This window comes from Eschrichtius robustus, chromosome 10 (assembly GCF_028021215.1).
Source record: "Eschrichtius robustus isolate mEscRob2 chromosome 10, mEscRob2.pri, whole genome shotgun sequence".
NCBI classification, from domain to species: Eukaryota; Metazoa; Chordata; class Mammalia; order Artiodactyla; family Eschrichtiidae; genus Eschrichtius; species Eschrichtius robustus.
In genome coordinates, this window is record NC_090833.1 from 22,841,999 (window position 1) to 22,862,862 (window position 20,864).

General features: G+C 37.6%; 1 protein-coding gene across 5 annotated transcripts in view; it reads right to left on the reverse strand.

Annotated features, from left to right (window-relative positions):
- Positions 1-947: 947 nt before the first annotated feature.
- The window catches only part of MUSK (muscle associated receptor tyrosine kinase), a 99,001-nt gene continuing 79,084 nt past the window's right edge, over positions 948-20,864 (reverse strand). For 2 of the 5 annotated variants that reach the window (XM_068552284.1, XM_068552282.1), the window contains 7 exons: positions 20,386-20,392; positions 14,282-14,545; positions 10,176-10,351; positions 5,635-5,836; positions 4,933-5,124; positions 3,457-3,605; positions 948-2,250 (listed from right to left, as the gene is read on the reverse strand). In XM_068552284.1, the coding sequence (XP_068408385.1) occupies positions 1,568-2,250; positions 3,457-3,605; positions 4,933-5,124; positions 5,635-5,836; positions 10,176-10,351; positions 14,282-14,545; positions 20,386-20,392 (1,673 nt within the window). In that variant the 3' untranslated portion in view covers positions 948-1,567. Of the gene's footprint in view, positions 2,251-3,456; positions 3,606-4,932; positions 5,125-5,634; positions 5,837-9,480; positions 9,505-10,175; positions 10,352-14,281; positions 14,546-20,385; positions 20,393-20,864 lie in introns of all 5 variants that reach the window. The other 3 variants (XM_068552286.1, XM_068552285.1, XM_068552283.1) reach the window with 2 other exon arrangements.

Here is a 20,864-nt window from a genome sequence, read left to right on the forward strand (position 1 = left end):
GCAGGTGCATTTGGAGATTTTAGGTGGAGCCTTCCAGAAGCAGTTGAAAATCTACTTTCAAGAATTCAGACCATTTCTCCATTGCCCTAACTACCAATTAGGTTGAATGAAAGTAAGCTGATATAGGGTAGACTGCTATTTTCTCTTCCCTGTTTATTTGCTTTTTGGGAGAATTTGGGTTCATACTATATCAGAAGAGACTCATATCATCCATGTTGGCCTCAGATAAAGCTATATTGTGTGGGCACCACTGAGAAATCTTGTGCACCAAGAATCTGACTTCCAGAAGGTTTTTTTTTTTCTTTGTAAGAATCATGTAACAAGATAGGTGAATAGTCATGCAGAAAGTTGATAAGCAGCCCTACATTAATTCTACTGCCTATCAAATTGGTTTCTAGAAGGAAAAAAATGTCAGAATTCACAAACATCAGGTTTGAAATAACTCAGAGCCACAAGAGCACCTTGTAAAATCCCATATTATAAACTATGCTTTATAAAGAGATTTAATAGACTGTGGCAATAAAATTAATGAATGACCACTTTAAAATGTGTGGCTTCAAAAGCAAGTGCAGAAGAAAATGGTAATACTTTGCAAAAGGTATACACATAATAGCCCACAATGTTATTTAGAAAGTTATTATTTCTGCCAGGGTGTTTGTTGTATGGATGAAATAAAAAGAAAAAATAGCTAAATAACCAAAAAAGAACTGAGTTCTGAAAAAAGGAAGAAACAAAGAGAAGAGCAAAGAAAAAGTACCAAAAAAACTTTCAAAGAAAAAGGTAAATTAATTAGCCACAAAAGATTTTTTTCAGAAAAGAAAATGTAGGAATAAAATAAGCAGATTAAATTCATGACAAGTGCACACAAAGGAAAAACTCCTAAAGAAGAAATACAAAGACAGAAAAAGGGAACTTATTTCTTATCACAATAAGAATATAGCCTTGCTGATTTATCATTTTATTCCTTGGAAACCTTCTATCAATAAAGTAAGCCGCAACTCTGCAGAATACAAACAAATATAAAAGTGTGCGTTAAACTCAAGAAAGATATTGAATAAAAAACCAACACCCGTCTTTGGGTGAGGAGACGATAAATGGTTTTTCCTTCTTTGTAGTTTTCTGTGCTTGAGCTAAACTTCTTACAGGAAGATACGCTACTTTCCTAATGGACGGGAATGAACTCTATTAAAAATGGAGCTCTCAACTGCATTTCGTATCAAAATTTAATACAGCAGAGTCTTACTCTGCTGCCAGCTAATTCAGGAACTGAACAGGATGACATTCTTTCCTGTACAGTGTGTAATACAAACTTTCCCCACGAGGAAGAGTAGTTCTCTCCAATTATCTGACATTTTTCCTCCCCTGCCTTTCCCATCACCCACTTTCCACCCACCCCAGGAGTTCTGCCCTGTCTTTTTTTTTTTTTTTTTTGAGAAACAAACAGCATGGTACCCATGCCTACTACTATTATTTCCTATCTGGGTCTCTTTGGGCCTCTGGTGTTGGACTCCCCTGGCTCCTAGAGTCCGAGAGGAGACTGGAGAGTTCTACCTGCCCATCTTCGACCTCAGACACCCACACTCCCCTCTGCCCGCTCGCACATGCGTTCCAGGATTCGGTGGATGCTGGTGAAACTGGGCCTGTCTGCAGGCAGCTCGCTCCAACACAGACGCATCAGATTGTACAGTTCCAGGGGGCAGTTCTCTGGGCAGGAGAGGACGTTGCCGTCCCGCACGTAGTAGATGACCTCCTCGTGGGCCATCCCGTAGTAGGGCTGCAGGCCGTAGGAGAAGATCTCCCACAGGACCACCCCGTAGGCCCACACGTCAGACTCCGTGGTATAGCGGTTGTAGAAGATGGACTCCGGGGGCATCCAACGGATGGGGATGGCGTCGTTTTCGTTGGCTTTGTAGTAGTCAGCTGAGTAGATGTTTCTAGAGAGGCCAAAGTCGGCGATTTTCACCACCATGTTTTCACCCACAAGGCAGTTCCTGGTGGCCAAATCCCGGTGGACAAACTTGCGTTCGGAGAGGTAGGCCATGCCGGCGGCCACCTGCCTGGCGATGCACAGCTGCTCGGCACAGGAAAGGGGCGGCGGGCCGGGGCTGGAGGCCTGCGCCCCGCGGGTCAGGTCGCTGGGACTGAGGCTGCGTCCGGGGTGAGGGGACATGCTGCGGAGGAACTCATTGAGGTCCCCGTAGGCCATGTATTCAAAGAGCAGACACAGCGGCTTCCCCACCGCACACACGCCTAGAACCAAAACAAGGCCTCCTGTTAGAGGTTGCGCTTCCAAAGTGACACGCTGGAAAAAATTGTCCAAAAGCAAATGACCAGATCAGAAAATGTGGTGCCTTGGTTTTCTGTTGAGGGCATCATAGTCGAACTCTGACCCCCTTTCTTTGTGTAAACATCTCCTATTTATCTTTAAAGATTCAACTGATTTATCACTCCTCATGGGGTGCTTCAGCTCCTGACCTTTCCAGGATCAGGTTTAACTTCCGTCATTCTTTATCCTTAATCCTGCATCCTATCTACCTGCCTGTTATAATCATCCATTTAGCTGAGGTTTCTTCCCAACATTTTAGCCCTTTAAACTAGAGATTATATCTTAAGTCTTCTTTAAATTCCACACACCTACCGTGTGTCTGGCGAGTAAGTACTCCATAAATGTTGGGTGAATGAATTTATGAATGGATGTTTGCTTTGAGTATGTAATGCAGTTGCTCTGTTTTTCTGCTTCCTTTCTGAAGAAGGATGATAAGGAAGCTGTTGGATGAAATTTGGAAAGGAGCACAAAAACAATCCAAGCTCTTAGATGAAGTATTCAGGTTACTGCAGTAAAACATTTAGGTAAATTTACAATGTTCATTCCAGAAAGAAACAAAATGTTAACATAAAGAGTCTTAGATTTAGTGCCAGGAAGACATTTGTTAATTTTAAAATCTTGCTGTATTTGAGAGGGAAATGGACAACTTGAAATATTAGATCAGATGGTCACAATTTCATATCAGCATAAAAATAGATCATTAGCTCTATTTTTTTTTCAGGCAAAAGTTAGAAGTCTGTTCAAAAAGGAAGAGAAACGAGAATACTATTATCTTGGCTTGTTTATTTTGCTGTTAGTTTTTAATTCCAGGGACTTTAGCAATCTGTATATTTATATGTACTATATAAATTCAATTAAAAATTACAAAATTAAATACAAAATTGGTAAAAGAATTAATGAAGTGAGAAAATATTTCTCTGAGAAGTTTTTTTAAAACGTCAGTGTTTTGAATTTAGGTGATGTAATGAAATAGTCTACTCCCTAGTGCAGAATATATTCTATGGGGAGGAACAGAGGCATCTCTCTGATCAAGGAATGAAAGAAAAGATGTAAGTGAAGTATGAAGGAGAAGAAACTTGGCAAGCCTCTGTTTTCTGATGCAATACATTTCTTCACTTATATTTTCATACCTAAGAGTTTCACAATGTTAGGATTATCAAATTCTGCCATGAGGGCTGCCTCCCTCTGAAAGTCTGCTTGCATATCTGCTGAGGCTTCTTCTTTGAGCATCTTCACTGCCACCATTGTGAAAGGTTCATAGGGAAGTAAGCCTGGAGCCCTGAGAGATAAGTTTATTTAGCAAGAAATCAAAGATCAGGAAGATTACACATAGTCACATGATAACTACCCAGGCTTATACACATCCCACACTCATGCAGCCTTTCCCAGAGCCACAGAACCAAAGTAAGATGCCAATGGCAGGTCACACTTAAAACTCCTTGACTCCAATGAATAAAAATCACTGCGGTTATTTTCAACATAGACTGTTTGAGAAATGCATTATTTATTTATTTATTTATTTATTTATTTATTTTAATTAATTAATTTATTTATTTTTGGCTGTGTTGGGTCTTCCTTTCTGTGCGAGGGCTTTCTCTAGTTGCGGCAAGCGGGGGCCACTCTTCATCGCGGTGCGCGGGCCTCTCACTATCGCGGCATTATTTATTAATAACAGAAAACCAAAAGTGCCCAAGTCCAATGGGATTATCATTACCATCCTAACCCCTTAATCTCTGGCCAGAATATAAATTCCTAGAAGGCAGGGACCATGACTTATTCATCTTTATATCCCCAAAGAGCCTAAAAGGGTGCCTTGCGTAGTTTTTGGTTCCCACTAAGTATTTGTGTGAGATTTTCATTAATCATGTAACCTCCATACCAGGGCCACTGTGAGTAGAAGTAAGGTTGTATCCTGCCCAAGAGCAACAGGCCAAAGTAACAATTGGTGATTAAAACCAAGTCCACACTCTGTGGCCCAGCTGTGTGTCTGTGGAGCTACATCCGTGCAGAGAGGGTATTTTATTCCAACTCACACAAAGACATTAACTGGGCTAGCACTGGCCCTAATACACACTCGTTTTTTTTGAGCTCATTGTTGGCTGACATTTTTGCATAATTTTTTTTTCCTTTTTCTGTCTTGCCATTCTGTGAACATCTATTTAACATCCATACATGTCAGGCTTTGAGTTCTTAAACTGAAACACTATTTCAAAGTAAACATTAAGTGAAGTGGAGACTATAGCAATTGAAAATGGAAGAGATTTTAGAAATATTTACTAAAAGCAATGTGAGAAATTATTATTTAAAATGTACAACGAAATTCTCTTCTGAAAAGAAAATATGATTAAACTTTGCTAATTGCTTATCATCGGAACACTTTATAAAGATTCTCTCCATATACACAACCCTATTTTCTAGCAGAGGGGGAAAAGTATCAAGATTCAAAGTACAGCACTCAATAAAAATAAGGCAAATGACGTGAAGAAGGAACTAATTTGATAATAACTATTATACATATTACATAGAATCAAGTTAATGTCTGGTAACTTTTCAGACACAATGTATTTCAGTTGGTAGGTTTTTTTTTTTAATGTGGGCAACTTTACCTTGCTTGAAAGACCCTTCCAAATGCTCCCTCTCCGATATCTCTCACATATTCAATGTTATTCCTGGGATACTCCAGGCTGAGCAATTTGGGATTCAAAAGAAGTGGCATCCTCTGGTACATGGGGTTGGGATGAAGTCTGTCTAGCAAGAGCTCAGAAGGAAGAGTAGTGAGGGTTACAGCCGCTGATTCTCTGCAGGTAAGACAGGTAAGATCAATAATGAGCTGAGGACCAGGTGAGAGCTTTGCACTCAGACTTAGGTTCTAAAGAGACATGGTGTTTAGGAGGAAACAAATTATACTAAGTTCACCAAAGATCCTTCCGTTTTAGAGCAACGAAGAATTTGGTTTGGAGCCTAAAGGTACATTCTTTTTTTCAGGAATTTTGTCACTATCCAATCTGGTAGTGGCAGTGGGGCTGAGGGGGCTGATAGGGAGCAGGAACGGCCATATTCTTCCAAATTGTGGTTTAGATTCTATCTGCTGTGAAAAACTAACCTTAGGACATGTGATCCTATGCAACAAGTCATTGACATTTTTAAAGATCATGGTGGGGCTGCTTACCGTTAAAGCAAGGCAACGGCTGTCAGAAAGGAAGTGGCAGTGTTATATATACCCCTCCTCCCGTCTCCAGCTTCAATACCAAATACGTAAAGGTTTTAAAAATGATACTACATGTGATTCACTTAAACTAGAATCTCACCTTTTCTTATTTTTCCATTGTTTTCGTCTTCGGCAGCAATAAAGAGTGGTTATGGTAAGAAGCACGAATATGGCAAAGCTGGACATGATGGAGATTATTACAGTCATGGAGTATGTAGGTGAGACAGAGAAGGAGGATGAGGAGGAGGAAGGCACATTTGGAATGTCCACACTCGGCTTTGAGGACGTCATTGGTGGGAATGCTGTAAGTCAACAACAGATTTTCACTCATTCTTAAACTTTTAAGCAGCAACTTTTGTATTCAGGCAATCAGGAAACTAAATTTAAGACTATGTTTTAATGTATCAGGTTCTCCCTGGTTATATATCTATACAGCGCAATTGTAAGAATCCAGTGAAGTCTAGTTGTAAGTAAATCCAGCTTACAGAATCATAGAATTTTAAAGATGAGACTCAGAGAAAGGAAATACTTTTTCCAAGACAAATGCAAATCCTGGGCTAGTGTCTTTACACTCATCATAGTTTTTATGACCTGACAACAATCATGGACATTGTTAAGTTACTAAATAAAATATTTTTATGAAATTGAAGTCAGGATTGTCTAAAGCTGAGGTTTTATACATATGTATTGTTGATTTACAAACAGAATTAAATGGAAGAACATGGAAAATGGAAATAGTAGGACAGAAATGAGAAAGTTAGTTCATCTAACAATTGAACTCCTGTCAAATTCCTATTAAAAAGGTCAATGCAATATACAAATAAGTTAAAATCTGTATTACCGCTGGAAACCAAAAGATGTCATACTAATGTCCCTCTGTTTGTAGGGTGTAACGACCATTGTGTATCTATTAAAACAACATTATGAATTATATTTTAAATCCTTTTAGTTGACTGAGTAAAGACAAAAACATGGATACAGAATATTTTAATAATATAATCAACAAGAATGTCTTAATAGTGAAGAATGAACTTTGTACCCTAAAAAGACAGAATAAACCTTATTTTCAAATATTTGTTGGATACTGACAGACACGGTCTTTTCTGTCAGGTCACAAAGATGAATCTCAGTAAACTTCAAAGGAAGAAATTATGCAGATCTATTCTTTGACCAAAATGCAATTAATAACAGATTAAATAAAATCCAATAAGGCATTAAAAAAAGAAACATTTTAATAACCTTTCAATCAAAGAGTAGAAAGTAGCCATAGTTACAGATGACAAAATAACTTCCTAACAGTGTTGATGAGATTTGGCCAAAGATGTGTTCAGTGATAAACTCATAGCATTATCTTCTTCCATTAGATAAAAAGAATGAAGTGAATGAACTAGATATTTAAAACTTTGGAAAAGAAACAAAATCTACAGAAAACAAAGGAAAACAGGTGATATAGTGACAGCCATGTACAAGCAGAAATTAATAAGTTAGAATACACATAACACAAATGATAGAATTTAAAAATAGGTCAATAGTTTGTCTTATAAATATTTACAAAGTAGTCTAATCAGTGACATTTTAATTTTAAAATGAAAAGAAAGGCACAAACATACAAAATTAGGAATGATAAAGTCATTTTAACAATAGACTCAAAGGTCAATAAAAATGAAATAATATATAACTATGGAGTTACATTTTTAAAATCTTAAGGAAAATGGTAGGAGCACATTAATTACCAAATTTGAAGAATTAGAAAATCTGAAACTAGCCATAACCAGGAAATTTAAGTCATTATAGAATTATGGTTACAGTCTTTCAGTCTTGGAAGAGATACAATTTTCACAGTTTTATAATATATTCCAGTAAGAGAAAAATCTTTCAGATTGTTTTAGCAAGTTATTATAATAGTAATATCACAACCTGACAGTGTTAGCACAAAAGAAAAGTGCAGATTATAGAGCATAGATTTAAAAGATCCTAAATGAAATATTAGAAATTGACTGCAATATAGTAAAAAAAAATGATTTCTTAGAAGGAACTATATTATTATAACACATCACAGAGTCAAAGGAAAACTTTCATTGCAGTGGATGCCTGAAGCCATTTGAAATAGGACACTTGTAAAAGCAGAGATTATAAGGGATGCCTACGTATGACTTCTTAGTCTAGGCATGGAAGCAGTGATTATGCCCTGAGCACCAGTGGCTAAGCAAGTGGTTTTGAAGCCTGTGGAGACCAAGTTTGGTCACCCCTGTGACTCAAGCAGGCACCTGTAACTAGAAGAATATTAGCACAGCAGTAAAACGTTCGTGCAGGACCAATGACAGCATTTCTCATCAAGCATCACAGCAGTGGTGGATGTAACAGACTTCCCAGGCTCAGCTGTGATGGTGTGAAAGCTGCTCTGACTTTCTGTGAACTGAGTCATTTGAAGATTTAAAAAAATCAATCCAAGATGAGTTGGGAGGGGGGCTTAAATTGGAGAGCTAAACTTAATGCTAATATGAAAGTAGGAGCAATCATCAAAAGACAGGGAGAAGGGAAGCAAGAAGGAAATATCCAAAAGATAAACTAATGATTAAAAAAAATCTTCCATCACCCTTCAAAGGGAACTGGTAATATCCTTTAGAGTTTACTCAGAATTCAAGAGACTGTCCAGGAAATATTTGAGGGCTTTACACACTCCCACAGAATATGAGACAGTCTACCTAATAAGGATGACTTCTCTGTTCAATGACTGACCTACCTGAAGAGCTAAAGCCAATTTCTTTGATAATTGTATTTAACTCAGGGAACATATTTTTAGACATTCGTCACCATATGGTCAGATGAAACGATCAGTTTATGACATCTGGAGTTCATCTTCTTACATATAACATAGATTTCATAAAATGATTTAGCTAATCTATGCTGCTCGCAAGTCCTTATAATCAGTGTAGAAGGCAGAAATCTGGATGCTTTTGTGTGTCTTATTTCTGTCTAATCTAGGATTGAAGGTCAGCACCTTTCATACAGTAAACCCTCAATGAACGCTTGAATGGATGAATGAGTAAACAATCAAAGGATAACAAACATCACAGTCATGAATTAAAAGTCCAATCAAAGTTAACTTTGGTTGCTTCTGTGACAAAGAATTGAAACATTTCTTTTTCATTCTTTCAAGTTGGGAATGACAATTTGACAGGTTTCCAGAATAATAGATTTTTAGGGTTTTCCAAAGCTGTTCTTGTTTCCTAGCTCTGAGTGATTCAGTTGTGACCAGTAGCATTCTTTCTTTCAATATTTTAAGTCTTAGTCCTTTAAGTAAACTGGTAAAATCAACTCCTGGCATTTAGCCAAGTGCAGAAACAATTAGGCCTGGAATATCTAGCCCAAGAAATGAATATGATTTGAGCCTTGAACATGAAAATCAAAGGAAGTTAGTCGACATGAAAAAAATTTCTAATTTCATTCTGAAGATTTCTGCATTCTGGTAGGCTTAACGTACCATCTGATACACGTTAGTTTCTAGGACACCCCTTTTCAAGCAACCTTCTTGAATTCTTTCCTAGAGATTTTGAGATGACCCTTTTAAAACCGTTTGATTTGACCCTGTAAACTTTATACTATTGGATGATACAAAAATCATGAATGCAAAATCAAAAGGTGATATTTTAAATTGGCTTATTTTATAGCCGTAGAAGGGATAAAGCAACTTAGTAACCTTGAGGTAGGAGATGGGATTTGTATCATTCACTAAATATGGTGCTCTCCATGGCCTAATTAGAAGCTATGAACTGGGATCTCCAATGATCTTCCTTCATATTCTACCCTGGGTGAGTATAGTGAAAAGACTTTGAGAGGGACCGTACATCTCGTTCTGGACATCATGAAATATGGGTGTAAATATGCATGCATGAATCCAGTTACATACACATAACGTTTCAAGGGCACAAACAAAATTACTTACTTGTTAGGTTTTCTTTTTTATAATCTGAAGGGGAAAGGATAAAAATTTGTTTTAAGTGAACATCCAGATAGCTCCTGTGTTCTGTGAGAGAGTGCTAAGAAATGCAAGTTCTCTTTCAGCTTTTTAATATACAATGGGAAAACATTCTTCGCATTCGAATGCGAAAGGATTGCATCTTTGAAATTAAAACAGCTGTTAGGGCTCACCACATAGTTCCTTACAAATGAAGTTCATTAAAGCAACATGCAGCCATTCAGCTTTGTTTTGTGAGATCAGCATTTGCAAACATATGGCTTATTTTTGCATGCTGAAAAATCTGCTTCCTTGGCTAAGAAAGAGGACTTTATGCCTTTATTCCACTCCTCTGACAAAATATGAACTGTTTCTTGGCCATTTCTCTGCACATTCCATAAAATGTTATGAGCTCTCATAAGATCTGCTTATGAAGTAAGGTAAGATCTCAAGCAGCAGCGAAAAGTGCTCTTTAATTTCTTTTAGAACAAATGGAATAAATCCTTATGCTAACCGGTGCAATTAGGATAGCAATAGGATTCTGTTATTAGGTATGGAAGGAAGGCAGAACTCAAAAAAAATTGGAAATGCCTAGGAATATTAGGAGATTTAAATTCACACCTCAGGTTCCTCAAAATAGTAAATTTCTCTGAACCTCCAAAGTCTCGAGAGAACTCTGTTACCTAAATATGGCAGTCTGGTACAGGCCATGGGGTCCCAGTGCATGCTGGGGAGTTTGTTGCAGTCCGGCATGGAGAGCAGATGTATCCCAGATCTGTGGAGTCCCCTGGGGGTCTCTTCTTCCACCGCTAGCCATTCTTGTGCACAGAAGAGCTCCTTTACTGCCAGGCAGTATTCTCTAAAATAATTTAGGGAGAACAAAATTTGATGAATCATAGCACATTGAAGCCAAATTGGTGGCGGAGCCTAAATCGCATATTTTCAAAACATCATCATAGTACACTGTTTGTTCTTGCAAAAGTGTTTTTGTAAAGATCCTTTTATTGTAAATAATGTGAGAAGTTATGAAATATATAGTATATTATCCCATGTGATGAAATGCTATCTTGTTTTGTTTTTAAAACATCACTAATGCTACTGGGGAAAAGAACTTTCAAGTTCAAAAGGTAATGGATTAGGAATCCCAGATATGTTTTCTCTTAACTTCATATTAAAGTAACTACAAAGGTACAGAAACAAGGTACGCAGAGCTTTAAAAGATCATTGTCAAGCAGTTTCCAGCCTGGGAGGTTTTTCTGTAATCTCAGGGCTAATGGGCAGGGCCTGAGGAACACAGTCCGTGTCTCTGTGTGCTTTGTTCCCTAAAACAGAATAGCATCACCTTCCTGAAAGGTTATAGGAGGGCTTGGGAGTCCTTACCCAGCCCTACCCTTGGAGAAGCTGAGTCCTAGCCCATTGCTGTGTGTGCTTTCATCTGAGAAAGCTAGAGTAAGGTCTGTGTGAATACGAAGCTGCAATGTTCATCTCTATGTTGTACTGAGTGAAAAGGCTGAAGAAAGATTAGGTAGATAGTTGGACTAATTAGAATTTTGTGGATTAATATTTGTTCAAGCTTATCTTATAGGAAATAGGATAGACTACATAGGAAAAATCAAGTTAGTTCCAAATTAAGATATTTGGGATTCATAATAAGAGGAAATTAAAGACAATTAAAGAAATTAAGGATAATAATAGTAATGTCATTCATTAAATATATGAAGTATAAAAGAGGAGGAAATTTTGTGTGTGTACATTCGTGTGTATGTGTAGTTATATATACATGTATATATATTTTTTACTACTCTTGCCTACACTCCTGCTTTCCCAGGCGACCACTTGCCAATATGGACCAACTGAGCATGTGCAGAATGAAAGGGCTGTGCATACTAATGTGATGGGATATAATGGGAGTCATGAGTACAACAGTGGAATGTAGATTCCTAATATGTCTGCAAAGGAAGAGGGAACAATGGGGCTTTCAGGCTTCTGAGACGCTAAAGAACTGGAGAAACATTGCTTGGCTTGCTTCTTCTTATGCCTGGTCCCATCCTTGGGTCATATAAGCAAATCTTTCTGCATTCAGATGTTACAGTTAAACTGTGCAAAAGCAATACGGGACATATGAAAGAACTTTTTAGCCCACATTATGTGGAGAAAGCAAATACCTGGGAAAATTATTTTTTATTATACATGGAAAGACACGTTAGAGAATTAAAAAAATTGTTTTGTTTTCATTGACATGCACTGAAGCATGGCCTCTACAGAAGAGTTTTTCACGGGGGAAAAAAAAATCAAGATGAAATGCAAAATAGAGTGAAAACTAGGTTAAGTTAAACATGGTAGTGACTGAAGAAAATAAAGACCACGAAGAAGTGAAAACAACTTTGTTTCATGGAAACAAGTGAAATCTTCATTGAGAAAGAAATGGCACGGCAAGATATTGAACAAATAATAGGGGAAAACTTTAGAAGTTCTAACTGAATGCAGAAAGAAAGATGAAAATAGTGAGTAAGGAGATAACTGAGAGGGAGAAGCAAGCAAGAAATTCAAAGTACAAATAACAATGTTTCCCAACAAGAAACTAGAGCACATAAAAAAAATAGAAAAATACTCAGAGATATACTATAAGAAAACATTCTTAAAATAAAAAGGACATAAGTCTGATGATGAAGTCATATTATCCATTCTTTTTATATTACTTATAGGAAAGAAAATAATGAAAAGAAATCTACTCCCAAGTCTTTTTAAATGTCTAATTTTTTAAACAATTATTGATTATACATAAGAAAAAAGAAAACCTTAATGAAGTATAAAAATGTGAAAATTTCTAGACTATATTTTTCAACCCCAATGTGAATAAATTGTTTACAAGGATTAAAAAAGGAGAAACAATTTTCAGATTAAAAAAAATACTCAGGGACTTCCCTGGTGGCGCAGTGGTTAAGAATCTGTCTGCCAATGCAGGGGACACAGGTTCGAGCCCTGGTCGAGCAAGATCCCACATGCTGCGGAGCAACTAAGCCCGTGCGCCACAACTACTGAGCCCGCATGCCACAACTACTGAAGCCTTCATGCCTAGAGCCCATGCTCCACAACAAGAGAAGCCACCGCAATGAGAAGCCTGCACACCACAACGAAGAGTAGCCCCCGCTCGCCACAACTAGAGAAAGCCTGTGCGCAGCAACAAAGACCCAGTGCAGCCAAAAATAAATAAATAAATAAATTAATTAAAAAAAATACTTGTTTAAATAACAGGTGGAATTAAGAAAAAAATTTAAGTACACTACAAATGGCTCACAGATTTAAGAGTTAATTAACTATGCTATTCTAATAAATTTGAAATCTCAGTGAATGGGATTTTTTTCTAAAAAAACAAAAAAGTTAAATTATTTTCAATCTTGAGAAAGAACATCTGTGGCCTATGCATGTAAACTGATCTAGGGCATAAATGTTGGGAAATTACTCAATAAATTTATTTTGTGCTAGCATATGAAGATACAATTCAGTTTTAATTCTCATTGTTCCTCAAAAGATACTTAGATGTCATGTCTGATGAAACTATAATCTTAAGTGAAGAAACAACAAATTATAGTAGTCTTAAGTAATTTTTTTAAAATATTTTTTTGATGTGGACCATTTTTAAAGTTTTTATTGAATTTGTTACAATGTTGCTTGTGTTTTATGTTCTGGTTTTTTGGCCGTGAGGCATGTGGGATCTTAGCTCCCTGACCAGGGATCAAACCCGCACCCCCTGCGTTGGAAGGCGAAGTCTTAACCACTGGACTGCCAGGGAAGTCCCTATATTAGTCTTAAAATGTCTCCAAACCCTCAAAATCTGCAGTAAGTTGAAGAATGGAGCACTCTATTTTAATGACCTCCGTAGTCCTTTTATACTAAATAGAATGCCTTAAAACTATTTCAATATTTAAATAGTTCCTGGTTTTATCAAAACAGTTGGAAATGTGCTGTGTTGGTAGTCTTCATGTGTTTTCTTGAAAAGCAAACAGTATCCATCCAGTTTCTAATATATACCCTGGGTACAATTTATCCTTTAATCCTCTCAGCTCTATTGCAGACGAGGAAACTGAAGTTTAGCTGAGGTCATATGTCAGTGCATCTAGAAAGCAGTACAAAACAGTATTTGAACGTTGTTCCATTTAGCTCAAAAGCTACATTGATTCCTGTCTTTTCTACACAAGAAGTAAATAAAGGCAAAGATAATTCTATTGAAAGTCGGTTTATAAATTTCAGTGTTTAAAGAGTAGGGGGTTTTAAAGAAATATCTGTTTTATAACTGTTTCTACTCCTTCCACCCCCCATGACACAAGAGTGTCAGTACTTAAATTAGAATATTGGATGGAATGTATTTTAATATTCTGACATGCTCACCAAGATCTCATATTTATTGGCAAATAATGCTGAAATACTTGATATGTAGTCTTTATTTTCTCTATCTTGGCTTACTAATGAGGTCCATATTAGTTTGGGATTTTGTTTTTTACTTCCTAGAAAGCAGGGATGTTTATGAATATGATAATAATGTGAACAATAACAAATGTAATAGAATATTATACCTTTTATGACATTTTCTAACTTAGAGCCCTTGTATAATAGGGTTTCACCGGTGATTCCCATGGTAGGAATTTTGTCCAATTAATTACCTTACATTTTGGACAAAAGCCAGCTTTTGCCTTTACTCTTACACATAACAACTTCCTCTTTTGAAAACTTTTCCTGTTGGCAGACAGACAAACAGAATTTCCCCATTTATTTATTTCGTAAATTTTACCTGCAAATGGGTGTAGGAGTAGGTGCCACCCCAGGGTTACATTCTTGGAAGATGTGGTTACACAGTAAAGCTTCAGCAGCCGGCCGGCAGAATGGGCTCACTGCTTTCAGTTCATTCCAGGCAGTGTGGACCAGTAGTTCTTGGGCCTCCTCAGGGTCTGCGTAGGAGTTGTTGAAGAAAACAAGAGCATCTTTTGCCAGGACAGCATTACACACCTCCCCTCTGTACTGGGCGCAGTAGCCTTTGTTATCTTTCTGTGGTTTACTGAAAGAAGCAGTGAACAACATTTCTGATCACATGCTATTTTTTAGCATTCCATCTGCCTTTTTGTTTGTTTTCCATTTCCACATCTGCATCACAGAAATAGAAGATTGCACCAGCAAATTGGTTGAAACGTTCCATCTGAATATTGTCTTCATTACCAGCAGCAATTATATGACCTCTAGCTACTCCAGAGGGCTATGAAGAGGATCAAATGTGATAATGGATGTGGAAAGCTTTGGAAACACTCAAGGCCAGAATGGATGGGAGAATTTTTATTGTTTCCATCATAAATAAAATTTGACTCCACATTTGTTACATATAAGCGGGCACAGCAAATAAATACATCTAAAAAATATATTCATCATCATGATTAATAAGTGACTGAACGTAGTAATTGCTCTGATCCAAAGAGCTTGCAGCTTGATGAACATAGTTTATTTAAACGTTATGATAGTTAAGGATTTGAATTTTGTGGCACATCTTCCAAAATCAGATCCTCTCACTCACACATCTTCCCAGCATTCCATTAAAGAATAAGAAGAAAGCCACTCAGGGAGGAGAAAGCATTGGCTATGGCTCTCAGAGGAGCTAAGTAACATCTTCACTTTTGCTATTTTCTCACCACATGTCTTGGGGAGAGTCATCTGGTCTCTGACAATGTCCTAATCTGTAAAGTGATGTAAGTAATTATCCTGAACCCAGGTTATTGTGTGTCCATGGGTAATATAAGTGTTAGCACAGCAATAAGATTAAAAGCTTGTCTGCTGTAACAATTGAAGAGGACAATAAGAAAAATGGAAAACGCAGCTGGTAGTCCCTCCACATATCCACTGCTTCCTTAATGCAATGCCGGGAATTATAATAACTCGTATACTCACCTGACAGATATTTATTGAGCACTTATTATGTGCAGGCACTGTAATGGTCTCAATATATCCTTATGCCTTCCATCAGATATCTCATTAACGATGACAGCAAATTCAAGTTGCACTCTCATTTAGATTTGTACATCTGTTGGAATTTAGCATTTCATTATCTTTATATAAAGGATTTCAAGGAAAGAAAATTAAACAAATTGGAATTTGTGGGGATTAAGTTGCTAACAGACCCCATTTGAATTTGAAACGTTGATTAGAAACGTCATTGACTGGTCTTTGAAGCAAATCTATTAAATGAGATACAACTCATTCAGGTAAAACAATGAACTTCTGTGAAATACTATATTTTAAAATGATGTTTTGTAACATAGAATCATTCTCTAATTCATACTAGCATTCTACTAATTAGTCAACATGAATTTTATTGCATTACCTGTAATTCATTGGGGATTTTTTAAATGAAGGCCTTGAATAAGAAAATGCAAAACTCCCATGAAAACTTGGGCCCTATAGGGTTGAGAAAACACCCAGAGAAATAGCTCATGACTCAACCTCTGAGGGAACTCAGGGTATGCTGACACTAAGAAAGTTCTAGAGAAGCAAGGATACTGTGCTTTAAGAAACTGAATAATAATACCTAACAATTAGAAATACCCCAAACTGGCTTACAAAATGGTCACACATATTGATAATCCTTCCATAAAAAGAGAGGATGGATAAGAGCAGGTGTGACTCTTTTCACTTAGAAGAAAACTATAGGGACTTCCCTGGTGGCGCAGTGGTTAAGAATCCACCTGCCAGTGCAGGGGACACGGGTTCAAGCCCTGGTCCGGGAAGATCCCACATGCCGTGGAGCAACTAAGCCCGTGCACCACAACTACTGAGCCTGTGCTCTAGAACCCGTGAGCCACAACTACTGAGCCCGTGTGCCACAACTACTGAAGCCCGTGTGCCCAGAGCCCATGCTCTGCAACGAGAGAAGCCACCGCAATGAGAAGCCCGTGCACCGCAACGAAGAGTAGCCCCCGCTCGCCGCAACTAGAGAAAGCCCGTGCAGCAACGAAGACCCAACACAGCCAAATATAAATAATAAATAAATAAATTTATAAAAAACTATATCATGTAAAAGTTGAATATTTCTCCTAGTGTCTCTGAGCTGAGAATTATTCATCCATGTTGCACGGTCATGTGTTAACTACTGCATGACACTTCTTTATTTTTCCATGAATATTTTTAATTTAAAAAATTCATGATTTTTTTCTTTAATTACATAAGCAAAAAACATTTAAAAGAAAACACTGGAAACTAAGAAAACTTACACAAAAGAAAAAATGAAAATAGCCTCAGAGATAAGGATTATTAATAATCAATTAAGAACCAATTCTTTTTTTCTGAATTTCTGCTGCTTCTCTTTTAAAAAGCCCTGGGAAAATCTTTAGAACAACCTCAGTGTGAATTAATAGTACGGAGTCCTGACTGATTTTTGAACATTAGCTATATAATGCAAAAGAAAAAGAAAAAGCAGAACACGTTTTGAATAGAAATGAGAAGATCTTGGTTTTAATTTTATTTGTCTTCCTACCAGCTTGAAGATAACTAGCCTGTGAAAACCCTTTGCATGCTGGGAAAAACCATACAGATACAAAGTATATGGTTCTTATTAATTTTCTATGTCTCTGTGATGTTCTGGGAGCATTAAAGACTTAGCTTTGGTAGTACATCTTTGCTTGGATTAGCCCCACAAGGTAAGGGATATATAGGACCAAATATATATATACAGGAATAGAGTGAGTGGTTTAAAAATACATAGGGAGGACACATATGCTGAACAGTGTGCGAATGAAAGAGGGCATGTCTTCTGCGGGTGGCCTGTATTTTAATTTCCCTTTTACTATATATATATATACACACACACACACACACACATACATAAAGAGACTGCCCAGTCACAGTTTCAGTCAGAGTTGGAACAATTTCCTCCCCTGTTCTGCTGACTTATAAACCTCAAATTTTATGCAGTGATCAAATTTCAGAGGCAAGATATGGAGGCCAATGGGGCCATTTTTTCCCTCATCCTTCTAAGCCTATCACTTAAAAAATTTCTTTTAAGGAGGTCACAGCAAAACCCAGGGAACAAGATGAATGCAAAAAATTTCCATTGGTGTCTTTTGTCTTGTGCAAGTGATGAGTGCCCTTTCTGTCCAGCTGAAGTCGTATTTCTCCACATGCAGATCTTGGGACTGTGGATGGAGTAACAGCAGAGGCAGCTGGTCCTGTTGCTCCTGTGAACAGTGGGGCAGAGGTCACAGGGATCTGTTCACAGAATGCTGGTTGTTTTGGAATGATCTGCTGGACTACCTCCAAAAATTCTAGTTAATATTGCACATGGAGCCAGTCCCTCTCTTGTCTCCTGACAGACTGAACCTGGCTGACCTCTCTTTCTGAACAGTTTCTCTTTTTGGAGGCAACAACTGATATTTGATCCCAAGTCCCCCTTCTAACTTATTTTATAGCAGACAACTCTCCTTGGTCAGATGGAATATTTAAAGGATTCTCACTACACCTTTTGCTTTTATTTTCTCTCTGCTTTAATGTATGTATGAATGTGTTCATACATATATTAAATGTATGTATGAATGACATTCAGTAGAATACAGTTGACCCTTGAACAACATGGGCTTGAATTGTATGGGTCCACTTATGCACAGTTTATTTTCAATAAATACTACAGTCCTACACGATCCCATCCGTAGTTGGTTGAATCCAAGGATGCAGAACGTGGCTATGGAGAAACCACATAGACAGACAGCCAACTCTAAAGTTATAGGGCATGCTGGTTGGTGCCCCTAGCCCCTGAATTGTTCAGGGGTCCACTGTTTTAAAATGTGATCTTCCAGTTTCTATGAGGGCAACGTCTCTTCCCTTTGAACACATAATACAGTACGTTGTCCAAGGGCACATCCAGATGACCAGCCATGGCATGGTTGGTTGGGACAACCCCACTCCCCCAGCGGAAACTCCACACCTTCTTTTCCTGCCCTCCCTAGGGCTGGCACACTTGAGAACGGGACCTCTCCTCTGATAGCGACACATCTTCTTTCTTATACAGCAACTGCCAGGCTCCCATTGTACTTTCCCAACAAATGTGATGGCCAGGGCCCTACGCCACTCTAAACTTCCAAAGCAAACTGGAATTCTTTTTATCCTTTCATGCCTAGTGTCTTTGTATATGATTCATTCTCTATGACAGGGATCGGCAAATAGAACCCACAAGTCAAATTTGGCCTACTGCCTATTTTTATACCACCTGTGAGCTAAGGATGGTGTTTACATTTTTAGATGGTTGAAAAAAATAAAAAGAAGAAGTGAAAATTATATGAAATTCAAATTTCAGTGGCCGGAAGTAAAATTTTATTGGAACAGAGCCAAGTTCATCCATTTACAAATTGTCTATGGCTCCTTTTGTGCTGCAATAGCAGAGCTGAGCAGTTGCAACAGAGACCGTATGGCCCACAAAGCCACATACTTGCTATCTAGCCCTTTGCAGAAAACCAAAAGTGCTTGTGTTATCACAAGTGAAAAATGGTATGGAATTTTCATTAGTTAGCATTTATTTGACTATAATCAGTTAAAATTCTTTTCACTTGCATTTAGTTGCATGTGAATGATTTATTTCTGTTCTTGAGCCCTTGGAATTTGTGCATGATTCCATTATTATGTTGCCTTGTAACTAATGTGTGTGTGTGTGTGTGTGTGTGTGTCGGTCCCCTAGTAAAATGTAAATTCCTTGCGTGCAGGGAATATGTACAATTTGTTTTGTTTTACCACTTTCCAATATAGTGCCAGGAATAGAGTGAGTGTTTTAAAGATGCACAGAGAAGACAGGTGTGCTGAATGAAAGAGGTGTATGAATGAAAGATGGCATCTCTTCTGTGGTTGGCCTGCATTTTAATTTACCTTTTCCCGTGTTTGTGTTGTATATCCCTTCAGTAGATATTCAGCTTCTCTGTAGAATCCTTCAGGTCAGGACTCTTTCTCAATACCTATTTATTAGGTAAACAAATGCATCAAAGCTATATGAATTGGGAAAAAGATTGAGAGCAAACTAAATTTTCTTATGCAATGAATTATTTCATTCCATGGAATTAGAATCAATGGCTTGAGTTGCAGGTCCTGCTCAGTTGCTGTGCTACCTGGATTAGCATAATAGGTATGAATCTGTGTTCTCGTGTCTGTCTGTCTGAGCTCAGATTGAGGCTTTGTAGTTAGCTATGTGGTCTGGACAACTCTTGTGCCTCAGGTTCCTCATATAAAGAAAGAGGGATGATAGTTTTTGCCCCATAAAGTTGCTGAAACATTAATATGAGAACAGTGGTACTCAAAAATGCCCTGCAAAACTTAACTGCTATTATTATTAGTAATTAACCATTCTAAATCTCAGTTTCATCATTTGTAAAATTAGATGAAATTTTACACATCATAGAGTTTTTATGAAAGGCAATTTTATGCAGATAAAATGCTGTAAGTGTCACAGTGTTATATTACATGGTGTTACTTCCTTATCTGCAGGATAAAGCTATGAGGGAGGCTTTGGGAGTCAGTTCTGTGTCTCTTTTCCAAGCCTATCATATACTAACTGTGTAAGTCATGTGTACTCTCCAGTTCAGAGTAACTCTCTTAGTTTCTTTTCTGTACAATAGGGATAATACTAGCACCTATTTCATGTCCTGAGGATAAATTTTTAAAATGCATGTAAAGCTCTTAGCACAGTGCCTGATACATAGTAAGTGTTCAACAGATGTTGCCTCTCTTCATCTTCATCATCATTTTGTGAGAGTATGAAAAGGATTAGAAATTAGAAAGTTTTCTGAAAGATTACAGTACTCAACGAATAATAGATACTCAATAAATGGCATGTCAAACAAAGTGAAACAAAACATTGGTATAACAACAATATCTTACCTCCATTCTAGTAACAGGAAAGGAAGTTTCCACAGGAGATCAAATTAAAGGGGAAAAGAAACAAAAGTTAGTACATTTTCATCTCAAGGTTTGTAACAGATAATTTTCATTCTTCTAATCTCTAAGTTTCTGAAAAGTTCCCTGCTTCTGCTAGGAGGCCAGATACTGCATTAACAGACAGATTTGGAGAAGGAGAGCAAGAAATTATTAAATGTCTCCAGGAACTGAATTCTTTTCAAGCTGAGTCAACCGTGGCCGCATTAGCCCAGGCAGTATCATAGGTCAGAATTTCCCTCTGTTGGCCACCCAAGGACTTTGCATCAAGAAAGCAAGAAGTGGAGGTTGAACAGGAAGAGGAGAGAGGTTGAACAGGAAGAGGGTGGTGGAGCTGTGATTCTCACAGACCCACTGGCTTCACATGGTCACACAGCGTGCCACACTCAGAAGGGCCCCATGCTTAATTTAATGTTCTGCTGTTA